The sequence below is a fragment of the Brachycentrus maculatus genome, unplaced genomic scaffold (genome assembly GCF_059751285.1).
Source record: "Brachycentrus maculatus isolate JH-2025_06_01 unplaced genomic scaffold, ASM5975128v1 h1tg000261l, whole genome shotgun sequence".
In the NCBI taxonomy this organism is placed as follows: domain Eukaryota; kingdom Metazoa; phylum Arthropoda; class Insecta; order Trichoptera; family Brachycentridae; genus Brachycentrus; species Brachycentrus maculatus.
In genome coordinates, this window is record NW_028281012.1 from 2,937,505 (window position 1) to 2,960,881 (window position 23,377).

The 23,377-nt window shown below is 34.9% G+C and overlaps 1 protein-coding gene across 1 annotated transcript in view; it reads right to left on the reverse strand.

The window, feature by feature from the left end:
- Positions 1 to 3,876: 3,876 nt before the first annotated feature.
- LOC148305844 (uncharacterized) overlaps positions 3,877 to 23,377 on the reverse strand; it is a 60,032-nt gene continuing 40,531 nt past the window's right edge. Inside the window, exons 3-5 of the mRNA XM_088266121.1 lie at positions 11,973 to 12,039; positions 9,585 to 9,700; positions 3,877 to 7,327 (exon numbers count right to left, since the gene is read on the reverse strand). Of these exons, the coding sequence (XP_088122247.1) occupies positions 9,671 to 9,700; positions 11,973 to 12,039 (97 nt within the window). The 3' untranslated portion in view covers positions 3,877 to 7,327; positions 9,585 to 9,670. The remainder of the gene's footprint in view (positions 7,328 to 9,584; positions 9,701 to 11,972; positions 12,040 to 23,377) is intronic.

Below are 23,377 nucleotides of genomic sequence, written 5' to 3' on the forward strand. Positions count from 1 at the left end.
AGGTAGGAACACTACTGGGGAATCTTAAGGGCTTGGAGACAGGTATACTAAAAAGAGTGCACAATCTGCTGCCATGTTCTGATGTCTAGAACGATAGCAGCATTAACGTAATTTAATACTTCACAAAATGTTTTTTTGTGAAGGACCCCTCCTACCACCCCGATACCAGAATTCATTCATTGGCCACGCCAAAAAGTTTTTTTTAGTATCGGTATTTAATGAATCATACTAAGTATGGTTGATTACATCGTATATCGCGAGCAAAGAAAAAAATTACTACTGTTTTTAGAATACCTTTCCCTTTCAGCGGGGAATGTAAGGAAATACTAATTAGGGTGTAAAATCAACTATTATGTTCTTACGTCGCAGGTAAGGTCACACTACTGGGAATTCAAGGGGCTTGGAGTTAGGTATACTTAATAGAGTGTACAATCTGCTACCATGTTCCAATTTCACAGCAAAGTTACCAATACTACTGGGGAATCCTAGGGGCTTGTAATTGTGTATGTATACTTGATAGAATGTAACATCTGTTATCATTTTCTAATGTCACAGGAAAGTTAGCAACACTGCTGGGGAATCCTAGGGGCTTGGATTTATGTATACTTAATAGAATGTACAATCTGTTATCATATTCTAATGTCGCAAGAATGTAAGCAACACTACTGGGGAATCCTAGGGGCTTGGAGTTAGCTATACTTAATAGTGTACTATGTGCTACCGTGTTCTAATGTCGCAGGACGGTTAGCATCGCTACCGGGGAATTTTAGGGGCTTGGAGCTATGTATACTTAATAGAGTTTACAATCTGCTATCATGTTCTAATGTAGCAGGAATGTTAGCAACACTACCGGGGAATCCTAGGGGCTTGGAGTTAGCTATACTTAATAGTGTACCATACAATCTGCTACCGTGTTCTAATGTCGCAGGAATGTTAGCAACACTACTGGGGAATCCTAGGGGCTTGGAGTTAGCTATACTTAATAGTGTACAATGTGCTACCGTGTTCTAATGTCGCAGGACGGTTAGCAACACTACCAGGGAATTTTAGGGGCTTGGAGCTATGTATACTTAATAGAGTGTACAATCTGCTATCATGTTCTAATGTAGCAGGAATGTTAGCAACACTACCGGGGAATCCTAGGGGCTTGGAGTTAGCTATACTTAATAGTGTACCATACAATCTGCTACCGTGTTCTAATGTCGCAGGAATGTTAGCAACACTACTGGGGAATCCTAGGGGCTTGGAGTTAGCTATACTTAATAGTGTACAATGTGCTACCGTGTTCTAATGTCGCAGGACGGTTAGCAACACTACCAGGGAATTTTAGGGGCTTGGAGCTATGTATACTTAATAGAGTGTACAATCTGCTATCATGTTCTAATGTAGCAGGAATGTTATCAACACTACCGGGGAATCCTAGGGGCTTGGAGTTATGTATACTTAATAGAGTGTACAATTTGCTATCATGTTATAATGTCGCAGGGAAGTTATCAACACTACTCGGGATTCCTAGTGGCTTGGAGTTAGGTATTCTTAATAGAGTGTACAATCTGCTATCATGTTCTAATGTCGCAGAACAGATATCGAGACCACTGGGGAATCCTAGAGGCTTCGAATTATGTATGTATACTTAATAGAGTGTAACATCTGCTATCATATTCTAATGTCGCAGGAAAGTTAGCAACACTGCTGGGGAATCCTAGGGGCTTGGAGTTATGAATAATTAATATAGTGTACAATCTGCAGTGTACAATGTTCTTATGTCGCAGGAATGTTAGCAACACTACTGGGGAATCCTAGGGGCTTGGTGTTAGGTATACTTAATAGAGTGTACAATCTGCTACTTTGTTCTCATTTCGCAGGAACACTACTGGGGAATCCTAGGGTCTTGGAGTAATGTATAATTAATAGAGTGTATAATACGTTATCATGTTCTAATGTCGCAGGAAAGTTGGAAACACTACTGGGGAATCATAGGGGCTTGGAGATATGTATACTTAATAAAGTGTACAATATGTTATCAAGTTCTAATGTCGCAGGAAAGTTGGCAACACTACAGGGGAATCCTAGGGGCTTGGAGTTAGGTATTCTTAATAGAGTGTACAATCTGTTATCATGTTCTGATGTCGCAGGAAAGTTAGCAATACTACTGGGGAATCCTAGTGTAATGTCGCAGGAAAGTTACAATCTACTACTATATTCTAATGTCACAGGAATGTTAGAAACACTACTGGGGCATCCTAGGGCCTTAGAGATAGGTATACTAAATGAGTGTAAAATCTGCCACTATGTTCTAATATCGCAGGAAAGTTATCTACACCACTAAGGAATCCTAAGGGCTTGATTTTTTTAGATGGCAGTTGCATTTATTATTTACCTTGCTTATTGTGTACAAGGATTATAGATTAATTAGTGGATTTTTCTATACAAGAACATGTTTCATTTTAATTTGTGTTGGGAACAGGAAGGATAAACTAGCGTGGACCAATCAGGAACTTCTCAGCATTTGCTCATTGCTGGGAGAAAACCACGTAAAACTCCTCAGGAGAAGCCGGACTGTTAACTGTCGTCAACAGGCCTTCCGTTCCACTAGAATAGGGTTCGGCATTTTGTGTTTGGAAATAGATACACTTAATAAAGTGCACAATCCACTTTCATGTTCTTATTACTTAAGGGATGTTCTAATACCTACATAGGTTACAGGGGCAGGAACTAAATGTTTTTCAACAACGCCCTAAACAAGCTGAATGTATGTAATACATGTTTGGTGATCTCGGAAACTCACACGAAGGTTTAGGATATCAAACGAGTTTCAGTTCCTTGGAACTCAAATCGACGAATGAAGGAACTTTTGAAGGAGATATCAGACGTCGTATCGCCATTACCAAAAGTGAGACTAGTCTAAGCTAGACAAAATCTGGAAAGACCGGAGTGTGAGTAACAACACAAAAATAAAGCTTATCAGGAGCTTGGTTCACTCCATTTTTCTCTATGCTGCTAAAACATGGATCATAAAAGCAGCAGAAAGGAAAAAAATTGACGCTTTCGAAATATGGTGTTGGAGGCGCATGCTCCGAATTCCATGGACAGCTGGACGCGAGTCCATTCGCCAGGAACTACGCTTGGATGGCTTGACTCTGGTTAATGGTCTGTACCCGACGGATTCTCCAGTTTTTTGGACATGTTGCGTGTGGCAACGAGGATAGCCTCGAACGACTGGTTGTGATCGGTATCCTGGAGGGGAAGAGAGGGAGAGGAAGATCCCCAGACGATGGACCAATCAAATTAAGGCAGCAGCAACCACCTTGGTGGTTGGAGCGCTACGTGCAGCGTAGTCAAGGGATAGCTGGAGAAGAGTCATTGCTTCCACAAGGGTAACAACCTTGAGTAATGAGAAATAAGACGGAGAAGAAGACGCAATACATAAAAATAAATTCATATGCAGACCTATATTTTTAGAATGTGACAGCAAAGATAATCGTTGATTTTATTCTAGTACTGCATCATATAAACGCAGTGTTATCTTGATCGTTAACACATAAAGGAAATGAGATCAGCCTTCCGCTTCAGGTACCAGTCCAGGGTAGTTTTGAATAAATATTACAGTAAAAAAATCACTTAAATTTAACTGACCCCCCCTGGTAATCGAACCCGGGACCTCCAGAACGGTAGCCGAGCGTGCTGACCATTACACTATGGAGGCAGACAATTAAGATATTGAGAAGACAATTATTACTATTATAATTCGCTTCTTTCATATATACCCGTCGACTCCTGGGTAGTAAACATTCAAATATTTGATTAACTTAGTTTATTATCCATTCTATATCTTAATCCGTCCGTTCTATATCTAAGTCCGCCTCCGTAGTGTAATGGTCAGCACGCTCGGCTACCGTTCTGGAGGTCCCGGGTTCGATTCCCAAGGGGGGTAAAATAAATATAAGTGATTTTTTCACTGTCATATTTATTCAATATTACCCTGGACTGGTACCTGAAGCGGAGGGCTGATCACCTTTCCTTCATGTGTAAACGATCAAGATAACATTGCGTTTATATGACGCAGTGCCCTATGCACCATTGGGGTGCGGATAAGGGTTTTATTATTATTATTACTATATCTTAATAAACAATAATGATAATATTTTTAATCAATTTATGTAGCATTATTCTAAATTAAAAATCTACTCCGTTAGATAAATATGATTAATTTTAAGTTGTCATAGTCTAAAAGTATAGGTGCGATATTCGCATTTTTTTATTTTTTATTTTTTTATTTGGAAATTTTACACAACAGTTAAATAAATACATTTACAACAATGAGTAACTAAAATACAGGTATTTGTAACATTCCATTTATAGTTGATCAGTCGCATATGATATAAAATTACATAATGACGCATTTTATATAAAAATGTGTGATGATGCGTATAATATGAAAATGCGCTACGTCGCATTTTATATAAAAATACGTGATGACGCATTTTATATAACAATTCGCAATAGTTCATTTTGCATAAAATACGTGATAACGCATGTAATATAAAAATACGCAACGTCGCATTTTATATAAAAATGCGCAATGTCGCATTTTATATAAAGATATGCAAAGGCTCATTTTATAAAAAAATGCGTAATGTCGCATTTTATATAAAAATACGTGATAACGCATGTAATACAAAAATACGCAATGGCACATTGTATATTCAGTAAAAATATGCAAAGGCACATTTTATAAAAAATGCGTGATAACGCATTTTATATAAATATACGCAATGACGCATTTTATATAAAAAAAAATCGTGATAACGCATGAGATATAAAAATATACAATGGCATATTTTATAAAAAATACGTGATAACGCATGTAATGTAAAAATACGCAATTGCACATTTTATAAAAAAAATGCGTGATAACGTATGTAATATAAAAATACGCAATGGCACATTTTATAAAAAAATGCGTGATAACGTATGTAATATAAAAATACGCAATGTCGCATTTTATATAAAAGTACGCAATGTCGCATTTTACATAAAAATTCGTGATGACGCATGTGATATAAGAATAAGCAATGGCACATTTCATATAAAATAACGTGATGACGCATTTTATATACAAAATATGCAAAGGCTCATTTTATAAAAACAAAATGCGTGATGTCGCATTTTATATAAAAATACGCAATAACGCATTATATATCAAAATACGTGATAACGCATGTTATATAAAAATAAGCAATGCCTCATTTAATATAAAAATACGCATGACGGATTTTATATAAAACGAAAAGATCGCTATGCCACATTTTATATTAAGAAAAACGTGATATCGCAATAAATATAAAAATACGCAACGCACATTTTATATAGAAATGCGTGATAACGTATTTAACATAAAAAAACGCAATGTCGCATTTTATATCAAAATGCGTAATGACGCATATAATATAAAAATACGCACTGTCTCATCTCATATATAAATACGTAATGTCGCATGGTATATAAAAATACGCAATAGCGCAAAAAAATCCATGAAAAATTAAAATCATAAAACAATTTGATGGTTTGAATAATTGAATGCTAAAAATATCCAGAAAAAAATAGATTCTTCTTATAACTCATTTCCGCGCCTAATAGTGCATAAGGCCACTGGTGATATTAAATAAATAAATGTCGATTTTAACCCCCCTGGGATTTGAACCCAGGACTTCCAGAGGTCATCTTGACTAATTCATGTCGATAACTTTGTTATAGGTATAACCAATAGCAAGCAGTGTCCCGAATTTTTTTCTATTCAAGGTACACCTACCAAATTAAGAAATATTTACATATAAGTGCATATGTGCATATTTACCATATTATGGTAACATATTTAACATATTACGTTTAATGCTAAATGTGAGCCTACTTAACCGAGCACAGGCAATTTGGAGTAATTGTGTTATTTTCACAAAACTAGACTTTTTCGCACCAGTGTGACGCGGCGCACACATTGCGGAATAATGCTATACAGGGTTTAAATGATGCGCTTTTCGAGTGCGCAATGGCAATTTTGGGGACTGCATCATTCCCGATTATTTTTATTTCAAGTTGGGTGCAAGCGATGTATGAGGGGTCGCAGTTAATCAGAAATTGACAAGAGGAAAACAAATTCACTCTAACCAAGCAAAACTTTAGTGCTTCTTCAAACCCTTATCCGCACTCGATGGTGCATAGGGCACTGCACCATAAAAACGCAGTGTTATCTTGATCCTTAACACATGAAGGAAAGGTGATCAGCCCTCCGCTAGGTAATATTGAATAAATATTAGAGTGAAAAAATCACTTATATTTATTTAGCCCCTACCTAGGAATTGAACCCGGGACCTCCAGAACGGTAGCCGAGCGTGCTGACCATTAAATAAAACTTAGTAAATAGTAAAATACGTAATGAGGGGAATGAAAAGATATTCATTGGGGTGCGGTACTTAACGCTGCACTTGTTAAAAGTATTCGCTTCTAGCTGTGAGTTGCATGTTGGCGACTCTGTTGTATTGGAAATATACTTGTGGGGATAAACTACATCATCTTATTCTAAAACTAAGTCTTCTAACTCTTATCCGCACCCAATGGTGCAAACACGCAGTGTTTTCTTGATCGTTAATGACATAAAAACAAGGTGATCCCTCCTGCACTTCAGGGTTCAGTCCAGGATCATGTTAAATAAATATAAGAGTCTTAAACCACTAATTATTTTCACCCGCCCTCTTGGGAATCGAACCCGGGACCTCCAGTACGGTAGCCGAGCGTGCTGAACATAACACTACGGAGGCGGTCACGTATGTAGGGACCAAAAATACAGACAATAAGAAAAGAAAATATGCCGAGGGATTATCAAATGAAATAATAGTTTATTTATACGATTCGGTGAATTATTTTAATGGCTTATAAATAATAAAACTAAGATTTATAAGTTTGATTCAAAACACCAAATTGTTCTATGGAAGGCGTTGGATGAAATTCGGATGTAGATGACAAAAATAATAATAATTTTGGATAATTTATATAGTGCCATTTTCGCAAAATATTACCCAAGTGGCGCTTCGCTGTGACTAAATTGGGGAAAAGGAAATTATGGAAATGATTTGTAAATGACTGTTTCTTCTAAAGGTTATCATCTCCCTCACTGTCGGAACTGCCGGTGGAAGAGCGTTCCATGCCATCGCTCCCGCAGTAAAGGCACGCTCGTCAAATTCGGTGCCCTAGTTGCGGGCTTGTATACTCGCTTTACGTATGGTAGAGTATGTAGATGATCGAAGCACGAGACGTCTATCAGCTAATTTGTCTGGAATGCAAAGTTACCAAATGCTGTAGATACTTTGCATTCCCTGGATAAATGGAAAATCAACAAGTAGCAGAAACAACAGTTACACATTTAACATAACGGCACACGAGTATTCGATGTTCATTCATTCAAGAGTGCTTCTCTCGAATTATTTATACTAATATCCTCGTTTCTAGCAGTCACACGTCTCGGTACAGCGGCTAACTTGACCGCATTTCTGGTGCATGCAATCCGCTTTCATCCTCCGGCACTCCGCGTGTAGGGCGGGCCACCATACTCGGAATTCCAATCGATGAGAAACAACAGTATATCGTACAAATAATTACGCGCAACGCAAAATCAGCGTACGCCATACGCTACACACTCGCGCTCCATGCCGCTAGAGATAGCAAAAGTATTCGGACAGCCTGACTGGCTTTACAAGATACCGCGGTAAGTAAGGAAGGAAGTTTACCAGTCGGGATGCATCTCGCTGCAGCCGCATTCCAGTCGGTGCAACGTGCGGCGAATTCCGGGAACCGTGGACGTCGCCGGAGTCAACGACCGGCTCCCCACCCGCGATGGCCTAGCCCCGCGAGCCGGCAGCCGGCAGCTCCACACCGCTTCCCGGCCGGTCGGGGGCGCGAGCCTCGTGCCGGCGCGACGCGACGCGATATCGATCCGACGGAGGGCGGCGCCTCGGATCGCGCACTGCGAGACGACCGCCGAGCGGCGCGCCTGGCGACGGAATGACGCGCAGCGAGCGCCGCTCTCCCCGCTCCCCTCCTGCGCAGCCCCACCCCGCGCGCCGCGCCTCCCCCCCGCCTATTTATACCCGCAGAGGCCCCTTCGAGCGGGGAACGGAGTTCCGATACCGCCATCTGCGAAGATTCAGCCCGATCCGGAGCGGTATTATTTTCGGTTTAAGCGCACATAACGGACTCTTCGGACCGAGAGCTTTAAAAAATACGGCATTAGACATTTTGTCGGTATTTATATAATAGTTACGCAAAATATATATTCTTTAGACACCGAATTATTTTCCGACGCACCTCGCGGAAGAGCCGCGCGGGAAAGAGCGAGCGAGCGATAAACTCGTAAATCCGAGGAGTAGAAATAATACGCAGTCCGGTTGCGAACAAACGGCATCCAGTGTGCTCCGCCCACGTGCGCTTCCGGCCGCCGACGGCTACGCGCTTTCCTCGCGAGCGCCGCCTACATTCTGCGCTCCGGGTAGAAAGGGGCCGGCGCGGCGGGCGGGCGCGGGCTCGGCGCGCGGCCTCTTGCTCCTCGGGGCCCGCCTGGGCACGGCTCTGGTAGACGGGGCCGCGGGGGCACGCCGGGTGATGCGACACCGGACGCCGGCGGCGGCGGGGAAATATAATCAAAGCTCTCCGTCTATTTTTGTTATTAATATTTTTATAAACAAACTGACTCGAAATGTCCTCTCGACGCCGATGCGCTTTATTCCAAATTAAATTCGACGAAAATTATTAATGAAATTTCGGATTATTTCTGCAGCGCTGAAAAGTGGGACACTTGTACCTACACATTTAAATAAATAGTATGCGATAGCCGTCTGAAAATATCGATGAAATCACACAAACATTATTTTAGTATGTTCCTTTTTTCTGAATTATTCTTACTGTATTTTATTTTATTCGTATATTTCTTGTTATTTTGTTATTGGAAATCTAAGTTGAGCTTTAGGGCGTTTGTGCACTACCCGGAATTTTACCGTCCGGCAGTCCGGTTTTGAAAAATGAAAGCGACTACGACAGTTTAGCATGATCGAATTTACGCGCAACGTGTTCATGCACCGATCAAGAGCATTGATACGAAAAAGATGGACAAAAGCACAAGCCAATCTAAGCCAATCATCGTTTTAAAACGCTAACTGACGTGCCGGATGGTAAAATTCCGTGTAATTCCGTGTAGTGCACAAACGCGCTTAGTAGTGTGTCTTCCCATAAATGTAGGAGACATAATCGGACATGGACAGATAATCGAGACTCGGATAAAAGCCACTGTAAACAATTATTACATTGTCAATAATATGTCAAAATAATATTAAAATAGTTGCCCAATGGCAAAATCAAATGGATTAAACATTTAGCTATTAGTCGGAGTATTACTTATTTAGGCAGAGTGGATAGAACGCCAAGTTAATGTACTTATACTGTTTTTTCTCACATAAATAACGTGCGTTTCTTCACATTCACACCGACCACACTATCACCTGATATTCTTCCGTCAACTTTGAATTTGGTGTACTTACCTGATCACATCACATCTTGTCTACGTTCACCAGTTTCTCCAGTTTCTTCAGTTTAATGCAATATTGACTCGTATAACTCTTCTCCGTTAAATCATATGTCCAAACCATTTTCGACTCTATGAAAAACGTTGATTGAGGATAAACTTACTTAAATTTGAATATGTCGACGTTTTAAAGCAAAAAAATCATTGAATATGAATGCTCGCATGAACTAAAAAAGCCATAGTACAATTCATTCTTAACAAAACAAAATAATACGTGGCTGGTTTTCAACATTTCATTTTACCTACATTACACGTGGGTCGTTTGACAAGTGTGGTAAAAAGCACTACGGTAATCGATGAATATTCATGGGTGTTTTTAATAGGTTTTTTTACTGTTATTTTATTTCTCAATATGATTTATATTGAGGACTATACCTATACGTGTTTTGCGACTTTAAATACAGTAGACCTCGGTTATAACGGCTGTTACGTCAACTTTAAGTCCAGCCAAACCGGTTTTATCATCAATGAATATTGCCAATCTTGATTGTAACGTCGATTTCGTTGTAACCAAATCGTTTTACAAGAAGCTATAAAAGCTGCCGGAACAGTTTATCGCCTCTTTCGCTTTAGAGAGACGCTGATGCCAAGCTCTACGCAGGACAGTATTTACACAGAACCATAGGGAAAAAATTGAAAAGACTGTCCATTTAAAAAAAAACATCACAAACTATTTCGAAAAAAGGCCTAGAGAGAACGCAAATTTCAAATTACCTTAGAAATGATCCATTTGTGTATTAACTCGAATATATTACTAGTTTAACGTAACATAGTTTATCAACGCAATATCAATGAAATACATATTAATCAATTAGTCTTTTTTTAAACTGTCCGTTCTTTAAAACAGTGTTTTCAACTAGTCTCTTTTATAATGTTATAATTTTGCTGGTCCCTTCAATGACGTTATAACCTAGTTCAATTGTATTCACCAATGGCCAAAATTGCCCTCAAAATATTGCATATATTTAGAGGGGCGCAATAGCCAAATTTTCAAGTTTGACATCGGGAAGAAGACGTCACACCCTCGAATGACAAGTCCGAACTTGTCATTCGGGGGTGTGACTCAAACTTAAACTTAAAATAAAGCATTTTAATAATAAAAAAGGTAAAGGCAGTCTTTGTTATTTTAGTTGTAATATTTCTAACAATCTCCGAAGATTAGGGTGGATGAGTTATCATTTAGAGCACTGGTCCCCAACCCTCGGGTTGCGGACCGGTACCGGTCTATGGGTCAAATTGTATTGGGCCGCCCAAGGCCGTGCTTAAAAATCAAAAATACGTTTAAAAATACTCACGAACCCAGTAACATAAAATGATTTTCCAATAATACCCTTGAACGACAAATTATCGCTGACATAATTTTTTTTTTAAATATTTATTGGTTGCCTAAGAAAATTCTCTGTGATTTATATCTACAAGGATTTATAAGAAATTCAGTTTATTTATCTTAAAAATGATAGTGAATGCGTATGGTAAGCAATAAATTAATAAGATTGATCCCTAAAAAACAATATAATAGATAACATATAATGTAATAGACATAATGGATTTAATATCTTACATCGATCAAGATGTGTCACATAGTTCATTTAGACCTGATAATTCCCTTTAAGAAAAGAACGCTAATTATTAAATCATAATCTTATGTAAATATTCGCAATCCACGTTAGTGCCGCGGTGAAATTATTAAACGTTGACCGGTCCGCGACGATAAAAACGTTGGGAACCACTAATTAGAGGCCTAATTCGTACAATTTTGTGTTTCTGATGGAAGATTGGTGCGAGGGCCGCTCATTACAGGGCACAAGGCTACTTACTGCATCGCCCGCTTCAAAAATCGCTAGAACATGAACAATACGTTATTTCTGGCAGGAATTTGACCTGACCCAGTATTAAGAATGACAGTTAACTGTGACGTCTTCAATTCCAATTTATTTTCATTAATATAATTATTAAGGCAATAGTGAAAACATTAAAAATCTTGAAGAACAATACAATAAAATTATACAGCAGACGCATGAATGACTTGCAAATAAAATGATTTATGGTATTTTTGTACATTATTACCAGACTTTTCAAACGCCCATAACAAAATAATGATTTAAGTTTTAATTCTAAATCAAACACAGATTTATTGAGTTCAAATTTCAAACGAATGTCATTCGTTTGATAACGCCCCAACAAAACGAAACAATTGTCACAATATAATTTTTGTGTTTTTGTTAATAAAATACAACTTAGTAGACTCAAAAAATCTGTGTGTGATTTAAAATTAATACATAAATTAAAATGGAGTTCTACAAATTAAACGTCAAATCAATAAATGAAAATAAAGATAACTCACCATTGCGCCATGAAATGCGTGGTTGGAGAAGACATCAAAATGTGAGTCCAATAAAATGGCGTAGAATCTGAAAAAATATGTACAATTTTAACTATGTTTATTTTTTTTGGCAAAAAATAAAACATTTCATTAAAAGCTTCGTATGTCTACAACATTTTGAGTGTGTCCAAATACTTATTCACAAAAACTGGATTATCTTCAATTACAGGAGTTATTTTTTTTGACATCTCATCAAAGATGAAGAAGAATATGGAAGTCTGGGCATTTACGGGGCTGACGACCGTCATCGGCTGGTTTAAGTGGCCACTTTACACACGTGTAACATTCACCAATTCTACCCATCATTGACAACCACACTACTATATATATTTATATATATAAAAAATATATATATTTATATATATATATATATATATATATATATATATATATATATATATATATATATATATATATATATATATATATATATATATATATATGTGTGTATATATATACTTTTTTTTTTAAAGCTGTAAATATGCATGCGCCTAATGGGTGACCGTTATTTTCCAGTTACCCGTTTTATTATTATTTTTCTCAGTTATAAATATGAAATACGCAACCAAATATCTGCAATAGTTAGCGCGATTAACATTGAGTGATCGAATCCAACATCCAAATTAAGCAACGATTTCCTGTCAAGTTGTTATTAAATCCAAATTTGGGTATAATTGCCCGATTATAATTTATAAGTACTATAGATGTACAAAAGATGTTTGAATGGTGAAATAAGGAAAAAATGCACGGCTGAGATAACCATTATAGATAAAATTAAGAAAGGTGTGTTGAGATAGTTTGGACACGTGGAACGTGTTCAAACCATCAAACCACCGAGGAAAATCAGGAATGTCAAATACTTAAAAACGGCCGAGTAAGGAGTCGAAATAATCGGCAAGTGTGTATGAGGAGATGCATGAATGTGGAAGAACCGAAGAATGTTTGCAAAGAAAAGGTGGAAGTGCTATTCTTTCTGCATACCCCTGCGAGGGCAACGGTGTGATGGTTAGTTAGTTAGTTTGTACTATAAAGATTTTTTTTAAATGTATATACGAAATATTAGACCACCGCACACCGTTCCGTTTTTAACGAAATATGAGTTGACAGTGCACTGAAGAAAAATCATATCCAACACCTGATAAACAATTTTAAATGGTATCACGAAAAATCGATATTAAGTAATCCGGGTTAAATCGGGAGTTAATTATGTGCATATTTAAATTGAACCCATCCGCATTTCAGTTTTTTTAATATGTATTTAAATATACTAATGGAATGTATCCCCGAAATTAAAAAAATTGTGCCCCGCCCGGAGGTGACATGGTTTTTCAAACAATGACGCGCTAATATTTTGCACCTGATAAAACGAGAACAAACATAGATATAATCTTGAAATGCAGAAAAAGGTAGCACGCACTAAACAGATTCATTTTTTGATCCAACAAATCATAACGATCACGTCTGACTCATATTTTTTAAGCGCCGATGGGGTTCAAATTCAACCGGCTTAAAAAAAAAAAAAAAAAAAAAAAAAAAAAAAATATATATATATATATATATATATATATATATATATATATATATATATAAATATATATATATATATATATATATATATATATATATATATATATATATATTTATATATATATATATATTTATATATGTGTGTGTATGTAACTGTCGCGTACGTATTTTATCGAGTGTCTAGATCAGAAATGTGATAAATTGACAAAAAAAATCGAAAAAATAACTCTTTTTTATTACTCTAATGTAATGGTGTACAAACTTTATTATATATATTTTTATATATATATATATATATATATATATATATATATATATATATATATATATATATATATATATATATATATATATGTATATATATATATATATATATATATATATATATATATTTATATATATATATATATATATATATATATATATATATATATATATATATATATATATATATATATATATATATATATATATATATAATAGTTGTATTCATTATTTGCATTTGTCATAATACAAAAATATACTTAATGAAGTCATTCATATGTTTTCGTAGAGTTAAAATATGTATACTTAATTCTTAGCACGCAATCTTCCATTATAACAACAGCATAGAGGGGCTTCTGTGCACAAGGTCAGATAGTCCGGTGAGCACACACTACACTTTTATACAATTATATGAACATAAACGTATTAATCGAGTTATCTTTTTAGGATGGTACGTTCTTGTTAACAAAAAAATATCCCGAATCATAAATAATATTGGTCAAAAACACGAAAAAAAGCCTTTGCCTTCGTTATAAATGAAAAAAAATGTGTTTCTGCAACATGTGTAGATCGCATTATTCAACTCACAAACACTAGCACACCCACACATACACACACCCACCCCCCCCCACCCCCCCCCACACACACACACACACACACACACACACACACACACACACACACACACACACACACACACACATATACATGTATATATATGTATATATATATATATATATATATATATATATATATATATATATATATATATATATATATATATATATATATATATATATATATATATATATATATATATATATATATATATATACATATATTTTATTCATTGTTTCGGCATTAACTTTGTGGTAAGACATGTTACAATGATTAAAGAAAACACTTGTTTTTTACCACTTGAGTTTTATTATAAACTACATGTTTCAGAAGTTAAACTGCCATCATTCAGGTCTGTATAACAACTAAAATATAAAATATAAAATTGTTCTATAAATAAGGAGAGGGGAAAGTAAAGGGAAAGGGTTAGTTTAGTTAATAAAACTCAAGTTGTAAAAAACAAGTGTTTTCTTTAATCATTATATACAAATATATGTGTGTATATACTTATTTATATATTTTTTCACAAATTAAGGAAAGTTGACATAAAGTTAGATGGGATAAATCGTTAAATCGCCTAAATACGTACTTTTAACATATACGGAGAGGATAGAGAATAACCCCAATATTTATTCTCTCAAGTAGCATAACACGAGATTAAAATATGATAATTTTATTATCATACGAACAATGACAGAAGACAACACGATTTTCATGATAATGTGATGAGATTACATTATGTACCATTAGTTGAATTCATAAATTATTATAACCAACGGCATACCAATGAGGTGTGATGAAGAAACATTACGCAAGATGAAGCCTACTATTTGCCTCCATTATTCATCACGCATTACGGAGTTCTCTTTTTGATTTTTTTACGTGAAAATTAAATACGAGAAATTATCCTAGTGCCTTCAGTCTTCAGTTCCCCCTTTCGTAGAATATTCTATTACGTTTCTTGAATACCTTACCATAATACATATGTTTATTTTTTGTACTGCTTAATTTTCTAACAGCATTTTGTTTATTTATTTATATTAAACATTGTAATTTAATATAACATCTTTTTATATTTATATTAATGTGCATACAGTTTCAAAACAGTTCATCAAATCGGTCATTTTATGCCGTATAAACCCAAATTAAATCTAAATATATTTTTATGATTAAAAAATAGGGTCGACAAAATAGCATAAAATTTTGTTGCGTCAGTTTAAACTAGAGCGAGCATAAAATGACAAATAATGTTCTTACATTATGTTTAAAAGGGTGTTTTTTCTTACAAACATCTCGGTTATTCAAAAATAAAATTCACCATTAAAATTCAAATTCGGTTAAATTAGATCTAACAGAAGCGTTGCGTTAAATTTAATTTTCACTTAGGAAAACGAAGGAATTCGGATTATTACAGTAATGACCTGTAGTGTATGGTAGTTTGAACTTATTAATAAGGGATCTTTTTCCTCTTAGCTCCATACAAACTTATCTTCCTTGTAGACTGTTGGTTACGCACTCAACGTACTCAGGTTGTACCTCTCAACTTTTCGGACTCTTTCCTTGGACGCAATTTCGCAATTTTTAAATATAAAATTTATTAGTTATCCTCTGTCCTCTTTCAGCCATTTATTGGATAATTCCGTATGTCTAACAACAAAAATAATAACAAAATATGGCGCATATGGTGTAACTTTGAAATGTACAATCATTTCAATTACAACTGTGAATATACGACACTATTTTAGGTTACATTCTCTAATTTACCAAAATATTAAAATGAGTTATTTACTTATTAAAAAAACTTGACGTTAGCTTAAAAGTTTGTAGCTAATTAATATACATATGTATATAAGTAAATTCTTTTGGAAAACTTCGTAAAATTGATCAATACTGTTCAATCGGAAATCGGAATATAAATAAAGAGAATTGAAATTGAGAGAGAAGTTCATAATGCATATATCGTTTCTATAATAACCAATAGAAGTATAGGTAGTTTTGATGTAAGTGTTGCTCTGTATCCTTTCCTATTGGCTATTGACTAATGGAAAATACGAATTGAATTCTAGTATAAACGTAATAATGTCCTCCTGGGATACAACCATAAGTAATCACGACACGCATAGTATGTATGATAGTAGTATAATAATATAAAGATTTTAAAATACTAAAAGTCTAAAACTCTAATATTTCATGAAACTATGAAGATATAAATTAAATAAATGACTACGGCATCACCCCTATTGTCCTCGCACTGACTGCAAAAACCCATGAAACAACATGCCGCATACGACGTTTAAAAACGACATAGAGTATAATATATGTATATATTATATACTTGTGATATTAACTTACTTAACCTTATATATAAAAAATAAAATAAAATAAATCATGTTGACGTCACGACGTTGCCAGATTCTCCAAATTTAATTGAAAAGACTGGTCAATGCAATCAGTTACAAAACGGTATATGGTATCCAATGTTACAAAAATATCGTGTTAATCAATTCCTTCGGTCTGCGACTGAGAAGGGGGTTGGTATTTTCTTGCGATAATTCGAATCTTAATCACTCCTATTTGCAGTTGTGCGTCAAACATGGCGCCCGAAGCCTTCCACTCTCTCGAGCGGATATTGCAAACCGTTTAGACGCGACACCCTGGCGTCTACGAAATGAACAAGTGACTTTATTGTGTACGTCTTATTTGGAATAATACCGACGAGTTTGTAGCGTGTATGTATTCTCCTACATCGCATGTACATGTATGTAGCTCGTATCACATCGATCAATTCACATCCGCGATTCTCTACGTCTGCGTCTACACATCCACCTCCTTTCAACTACGACCATACAGTGTAGAACGAGTAAGACGTAGGAACGAGGAAGGTACCTACAGAGGGTAGGACGGAAGTTTACAGCGTCTAGAGTTTAAATCTCCATACCTATTTAATAGGTTTCAGTACAATCAATCTTGCGCAGACCCTGTGCAAAGACAGCGGTCAGCTGCGGCGTGGTCGACGGTGAGCGTTTGAACCGGACACGTAAATGGTGTCAAACTTCGTAGTAAAAATAATTATATTCCATATTTCTCGCCAGCACGCTCAGCTACCGTTCTGAACGTCCCGGGTTCGATTCGGGGTCAAATAAATCAGAGTGATTTTTTCACTCTAATATTTATTCAATATTACCCTGGACTTGTACCCGAAGCGGAGGAGGGCTGATCACCTTTCCTTCATGTGTTAACGATCGAGATAACACTGCGTTTATATGATGCAGTGCCCTATGCACCATTGGAGTACGGATAAGGATTGAAAAAAACGCTCAATAATTTATCCCTCGACTTGATACTGACAAAAAAATTTAAATGTATCTAATAAAGTAATACAGTGCTTATGTTCATCGATATATATAAGATACGAGGATATAATCTTCCCTGAAGGACTCGTACCCCTTATCAGCTTGTTTTATAGATTCTTGTATGAGTGTGGGTTAGACATTGCCGCTGTATTCCTTTTATTATGTTTAATTAATTATTGTTACTGCACCTACTCCATTTCAAGATAACTACCAGGATAGAAAATAGACCCTATTGATATTAACTTATTGTAATTTATATACTATTGATATTAACTTAGTTAACCTTAAATATAAAAATTAAATTAAATTAATCATGTTGACGTCACGACGTCACGACCCTTGACTTTTAGCTACTCTGTATGTCATGGACTTTTAATATAGGAAGGAAAAAAGTGTGGCTTAGGAACGAACCCAAGCCCCTACAACAACAACAGAAAAAATACAATACATTACGTATTCAATAAAGTAGATAAACAGTATATTGATACATTCATTACAATTGCAACTTTTATCATTACAATTTTTTTACCCATTTTACATTCCAAAGAATACGAGACTCTAATTTTGTTAACGTTTCTATTCCAATACTTTCAGGCACATTTTTACATCCCATAATTTTTATAAAAATTATATTCAAACACTGAAGTGACCACTTTTATTTGATACTATTTTTCCAGAATGGTCAAATAGCTTGTCTTCTTCAGGGGTGCATAGATATTAGTCACAGATTTACAAACATATATTTGGGATTGGTAATGAGGTAAGGTTTTAGGAGTGATTTGGGGGTGTAAAAGAATTTTCGAAATTTAAATAGAGCTCTTAATGAATTTTTTTTTCGCCAATTACATGCATGTGTTTTATATTTTCCCATCTTAACATAGATGAAGAAGTATATGAAATTCTAGGTATTTACAAGGCTTACGATCTGTCATAGGGTGGTTTAAGAAATCACTTTATATACGAAACCTAGATTTGTAAAGGATTTAGACACACCCAAAATATTGTGCATTGTTCAGTTTTTCAATATATGTATTAAAACATGTTTTTTTGTTCATATGTATGCAGATACCATATTATCACACTGACCTGTATGTTATCACAATAAAATGTTTACATAATGAAAATGTTTTTCAACAGAATTATGAGAAAATAAAAATAATTATTTAGTTTTAATCACATATATTTTAAGAATCAAGGTCAAATAAGTGTCTAGATGTCATTAATTGTATGTAGTTGGTACTTAAAAAATCAATTACTTATTGGGCATTATTAGGGAATGCGAAATATGGTCTAACGTTTCGAAATTCTCATCAATTGATTCGGCAGTCACTTTGTGGTAAAATCTATTCATATTCAATTTTAGTTTTACTTGGGAAATACCTCTATTTCTATTGATATTCATTCAATTCTTTGCTTACCAATTTTATCAATTTTCAAGCAAATTTTTAACAAAAAAAAACAAGTAATCATTTATTATAACAATTTCATAAGCGAGATTCGTATTACATGAAATCCAAGCAAAAACACAGTTTTAAATATTTTTTGTCCAAGTTCGTCTAACTATTGATTTTTAATACCGGTAAAGGAGTTTTACGAGTTTACGCCTACTTGTTGATTCCTTTAGTGGTACCTACGCTTCAATATTCAATGGGTAAGTGTACCAGTAATGCAAAATACTACGTTATAAAAATAAAAATTGACATCTCAACATAGATGAAGAAGAATATTGAAATCTGGACATATGACCGTCATAGGCTGGTTTAAGTGATCACTTTACACACGTGTAATATTCACCAATTCCACCCGTGATTGACAACCACACTACTCAAGTAGTGTACTGGTAGTATGGTTGTCAATCATGGGTAGAATTGGTGAATGTTACACGTGTGTAAAGTGACACTGAAACCAGCCTATGACGGTCGTCAGCCCCGTAAATGCCCAGATTTCCATATTCTTCATCTTTGTTGAGATGTCAAAAAATAATAAGAAAAATAACTCCTTTGATTGGATATAATCCAGATTTGTGAACTAGTACATATTTGGACACACTCAAATGTTGTATGAAAATAAATCATTCGCCTCGTTGCGCGCCATCCGAAATTTCGCAATCGAACATTTGTCTGAGGGATCGCATTTTGACTGCATTCAGTCTGCTTTCATAATTTTCTCATTTCATCATTTAAAGTTTTCTCACATTTTTTCCGTAGACTTGTTCTCGAGAGTCTTGTTCTTTGATTTTTTGTAAAATTTTATCGATTCTACGTCACGATCTCCCATCCCTGTGGAGCGGCGCATTCTTGAGTCGACTCAGAGGAATCCTGTCTGCCTCGAGGGGTCTTTGCCCTTCCCTTCTTGCACCCTCTCCCCCCTCCTTCCGCCCCCCGGCCGATCCCTCGCGTCTGGCCCACCCCGGCCTTCCGTTTGCAAAGCGCGCACACAGCGGACCCGGGTCCGCCTAAAGCTTCGAAACGCTACTCTCTTAGAAGAAAGTTTTTTTTTTTTTTATTCATTTATTTTTTTATTATTCTTTTTCTACAATGCATTGTTACTGCCTTCGTTTTTGGTTTTCGCAGAATAGGGTATTATCAGTCGGGAGGAATATCTAATATAACATACTCAACCTACCATATAAAGGATTGTGTAAGACTCGTTGTGTTTATAACAGCCGATACAATCAATATTTTTATTCATTTTTTTTTTACGAAATTCGCCTTCGTAAAAACGTTAGTTGGTAATGAATATCGTCACAGAAACGAATCCAAACTACTACTTTTACAGCTCTTTAAAGCAGATACATAAAGGGATTCGCCCCATAACACACCTGATGTCGTAAAATTTGATCACGTATAGCGGTGTCCGTTTTTTGTTTTAATAAAATATCTAATGTTCCTTCATATCTCCCTTACTTCTCTACAGATTCAAAAGGAATGTTACCGGTAGTCTTGTGATTTTTCATATTAATTTATTAGCCAATAATATCACATCCTGAAATGATCCATTCTTCCATTTCATGGACCGAGCCACCCGTATGATGGAGCCGTCAATCAGCAATTTCTACTAGCAGAACACATTGTTTAAAAATGAAACAAGTTTTTACAACAAAAAAAGTGTTTTCTTTTTTCGTGAATCTACTTAAAGGATCCATAAAAAAAAATTGTAGGTACAGTAACACACGCTATGATTAGTAATTATTACGATAACCCCCAATGGCCGCCCTTCTTATGCTGTCTGTGACGATGATAAGTTTCGTCAATAAACATGATGCGTCTTTGAAATTTAACTCTCCATTCTTGTCCAATTATCGAATCGCCATTTTTGAAGTTTCATATAAAAATTAATTCGTTTTTGAAGAACACAAATAAATAAAAAATACTGATGTATTGAATTATTATCTAATTTTTTTTTTAAGTGTAAACGAATTTAATTTTTACTGTCATGTTTTATTATCACGTAACGATTTTGACACACCTTGACTTAACAGTAATAGCGATTAACACATATCCAATCAGTTATGATAACTACAAAATGAGATATAATAATAATATAATACAAAAATTATTGTGTTGGTCGAAACATGCATTGGCATTCAGCATCTTTATCAAACACCGAAGGTGAAGTTTTTTTTTTATTTGGAATTTTTTCAGAACACTTACACAAATACTCTTACAATAATGATTAACAAAAAACAGATATTAGTAACATTCCATTTACAAAATTTCACGTTTTGATTGAAAAGTTAGTTTATTTATGTTATTGTTTACTTTCAATGTAAATTTTTTTTATGTCATATATTTTTTTTTATAACTTGATAAATCGATGTGTTCTTTTATACATATTTATGTAAATGGTACAATAGTACCGTATATATTCATATATATATATATATATATATATATATATATATATATATATATATATATATATATATATATATATATATATATATATACCTGGAAGAGGGGCGGGAGGGAGGAAAAGGGGAAAAGGGAAAGATCAAAGCTCAAGTCCAATACAAATTATGTTGAAATTGGGACACACCACGATATAAACAGCGACTATGTACCTACTATGTGCATGATCTGTGTCTTGGAAACTTCTATTGCATCGTATAACTTCATATTGACAAAATTAAGGAATGTTGACATAAAAATGTTTAAAGTATAGTTTATAAGAACTAGTGTAGTGATGTAAATACAAAAATAAGTGTTCAGTCAGTAATTATATTTAAATTTAAATTTTATTAGTCAATACCACTATTTATTAAAATATATCGTGACACGTGTTTCGATTTGTTTAGCATCATTTTTAAACACCGATTGGTGTCTCAATAAATTTTAAGAAATAGTGGTATTTACAAAGTAAAACTAAAATGGATAGATTTTACCACAAAGTGACTGCCGAATCAATTTATGAGTTAGTAGGTGGCAGTGGCGTGCACAGATAATTAATTAGGGTAGGCAGTGAGGTAGGTAGTAAGGTAAGCTGGGTACTACTTAGTAAGGTAGGGTATTTAGTAGGGTAGTTCTTATGCGCGGGTAAGCTAGAATGGGCAATGCTTTTCTGCCTATATGGAATGCACGCACCTGTAAATATGTATGTAAATAAGTAAACTCATATCCTATAGAACTAAAATCACATACCTAAATAATTTCATTGCTAACTTAGAATCATTGAATTGTGTAAACTCATGCCTTTAGAGAGATAACGAGTATTTTTGCCTAGAAATTTCACTCATGAATAACAAGAAATTATAGTAACAATAAACAAATAGAGTCAATCCACTCACGAGTAGGCATAGGCTATAAAACTTATAAAGTCGAAGCCTAAGTAGGGCCACGATAGGCTATGTTGCATAAGCCGTAGCCAGATTTCAGAGTCACTTGGGTATACAAGTCACTAAGAATTGACTCTTGTAAATCATAGGAGATAACAATTTAAGCATTTTGAATATTGAATAAAAATGCTTAACTACGATTATAAACGCAATTGTTGCCTGCGCCGATTGCATGGCGTCCGGACTTATACATATGTGTCATTATTCTATTTTTTTCCAGGGCTGAAATTGCAGTTAAAAAATAACGAGTTTACTGCGTGGTGTAGATAAGTTCATTTTTACACCCGGAATTTTATTATTAACGATTTTAACCCGATTGTCGACCAGTATAGTCAAAGAATTAATGACACCGAAGGGAAAATTAATGACTATTTCTTTTAATTACCAGAAGTAACGTCGAAGTTATCTACAATACATAGTTGAAGAGTTAATTTCCATATGGAATCCTAGACCAGCAGTACAAGGAATATGTTGGATGTTAAAAACATTTGTACTTTAATAAAGACATTTCAAATTTCCATATTTTTTTAGCGCAAACATAGCTTGAAAAAGAAACTTGCCAACATTCAAATCCGAGCGTATGCAGATTGTGTAACGGTTGGCGTCATACATAAAAGAAACAGTCCACAATTATTCTGAAATATTGAGATTTAATGTTGGGAATGCATAAATATTTTGTGGATAAAAAAGTTTACCTGAATATAAAATAGTTCGAATAATCAAATACTCTGGCTTTTTATCTTCAAATCTTTGGACTTACTGCATAATGC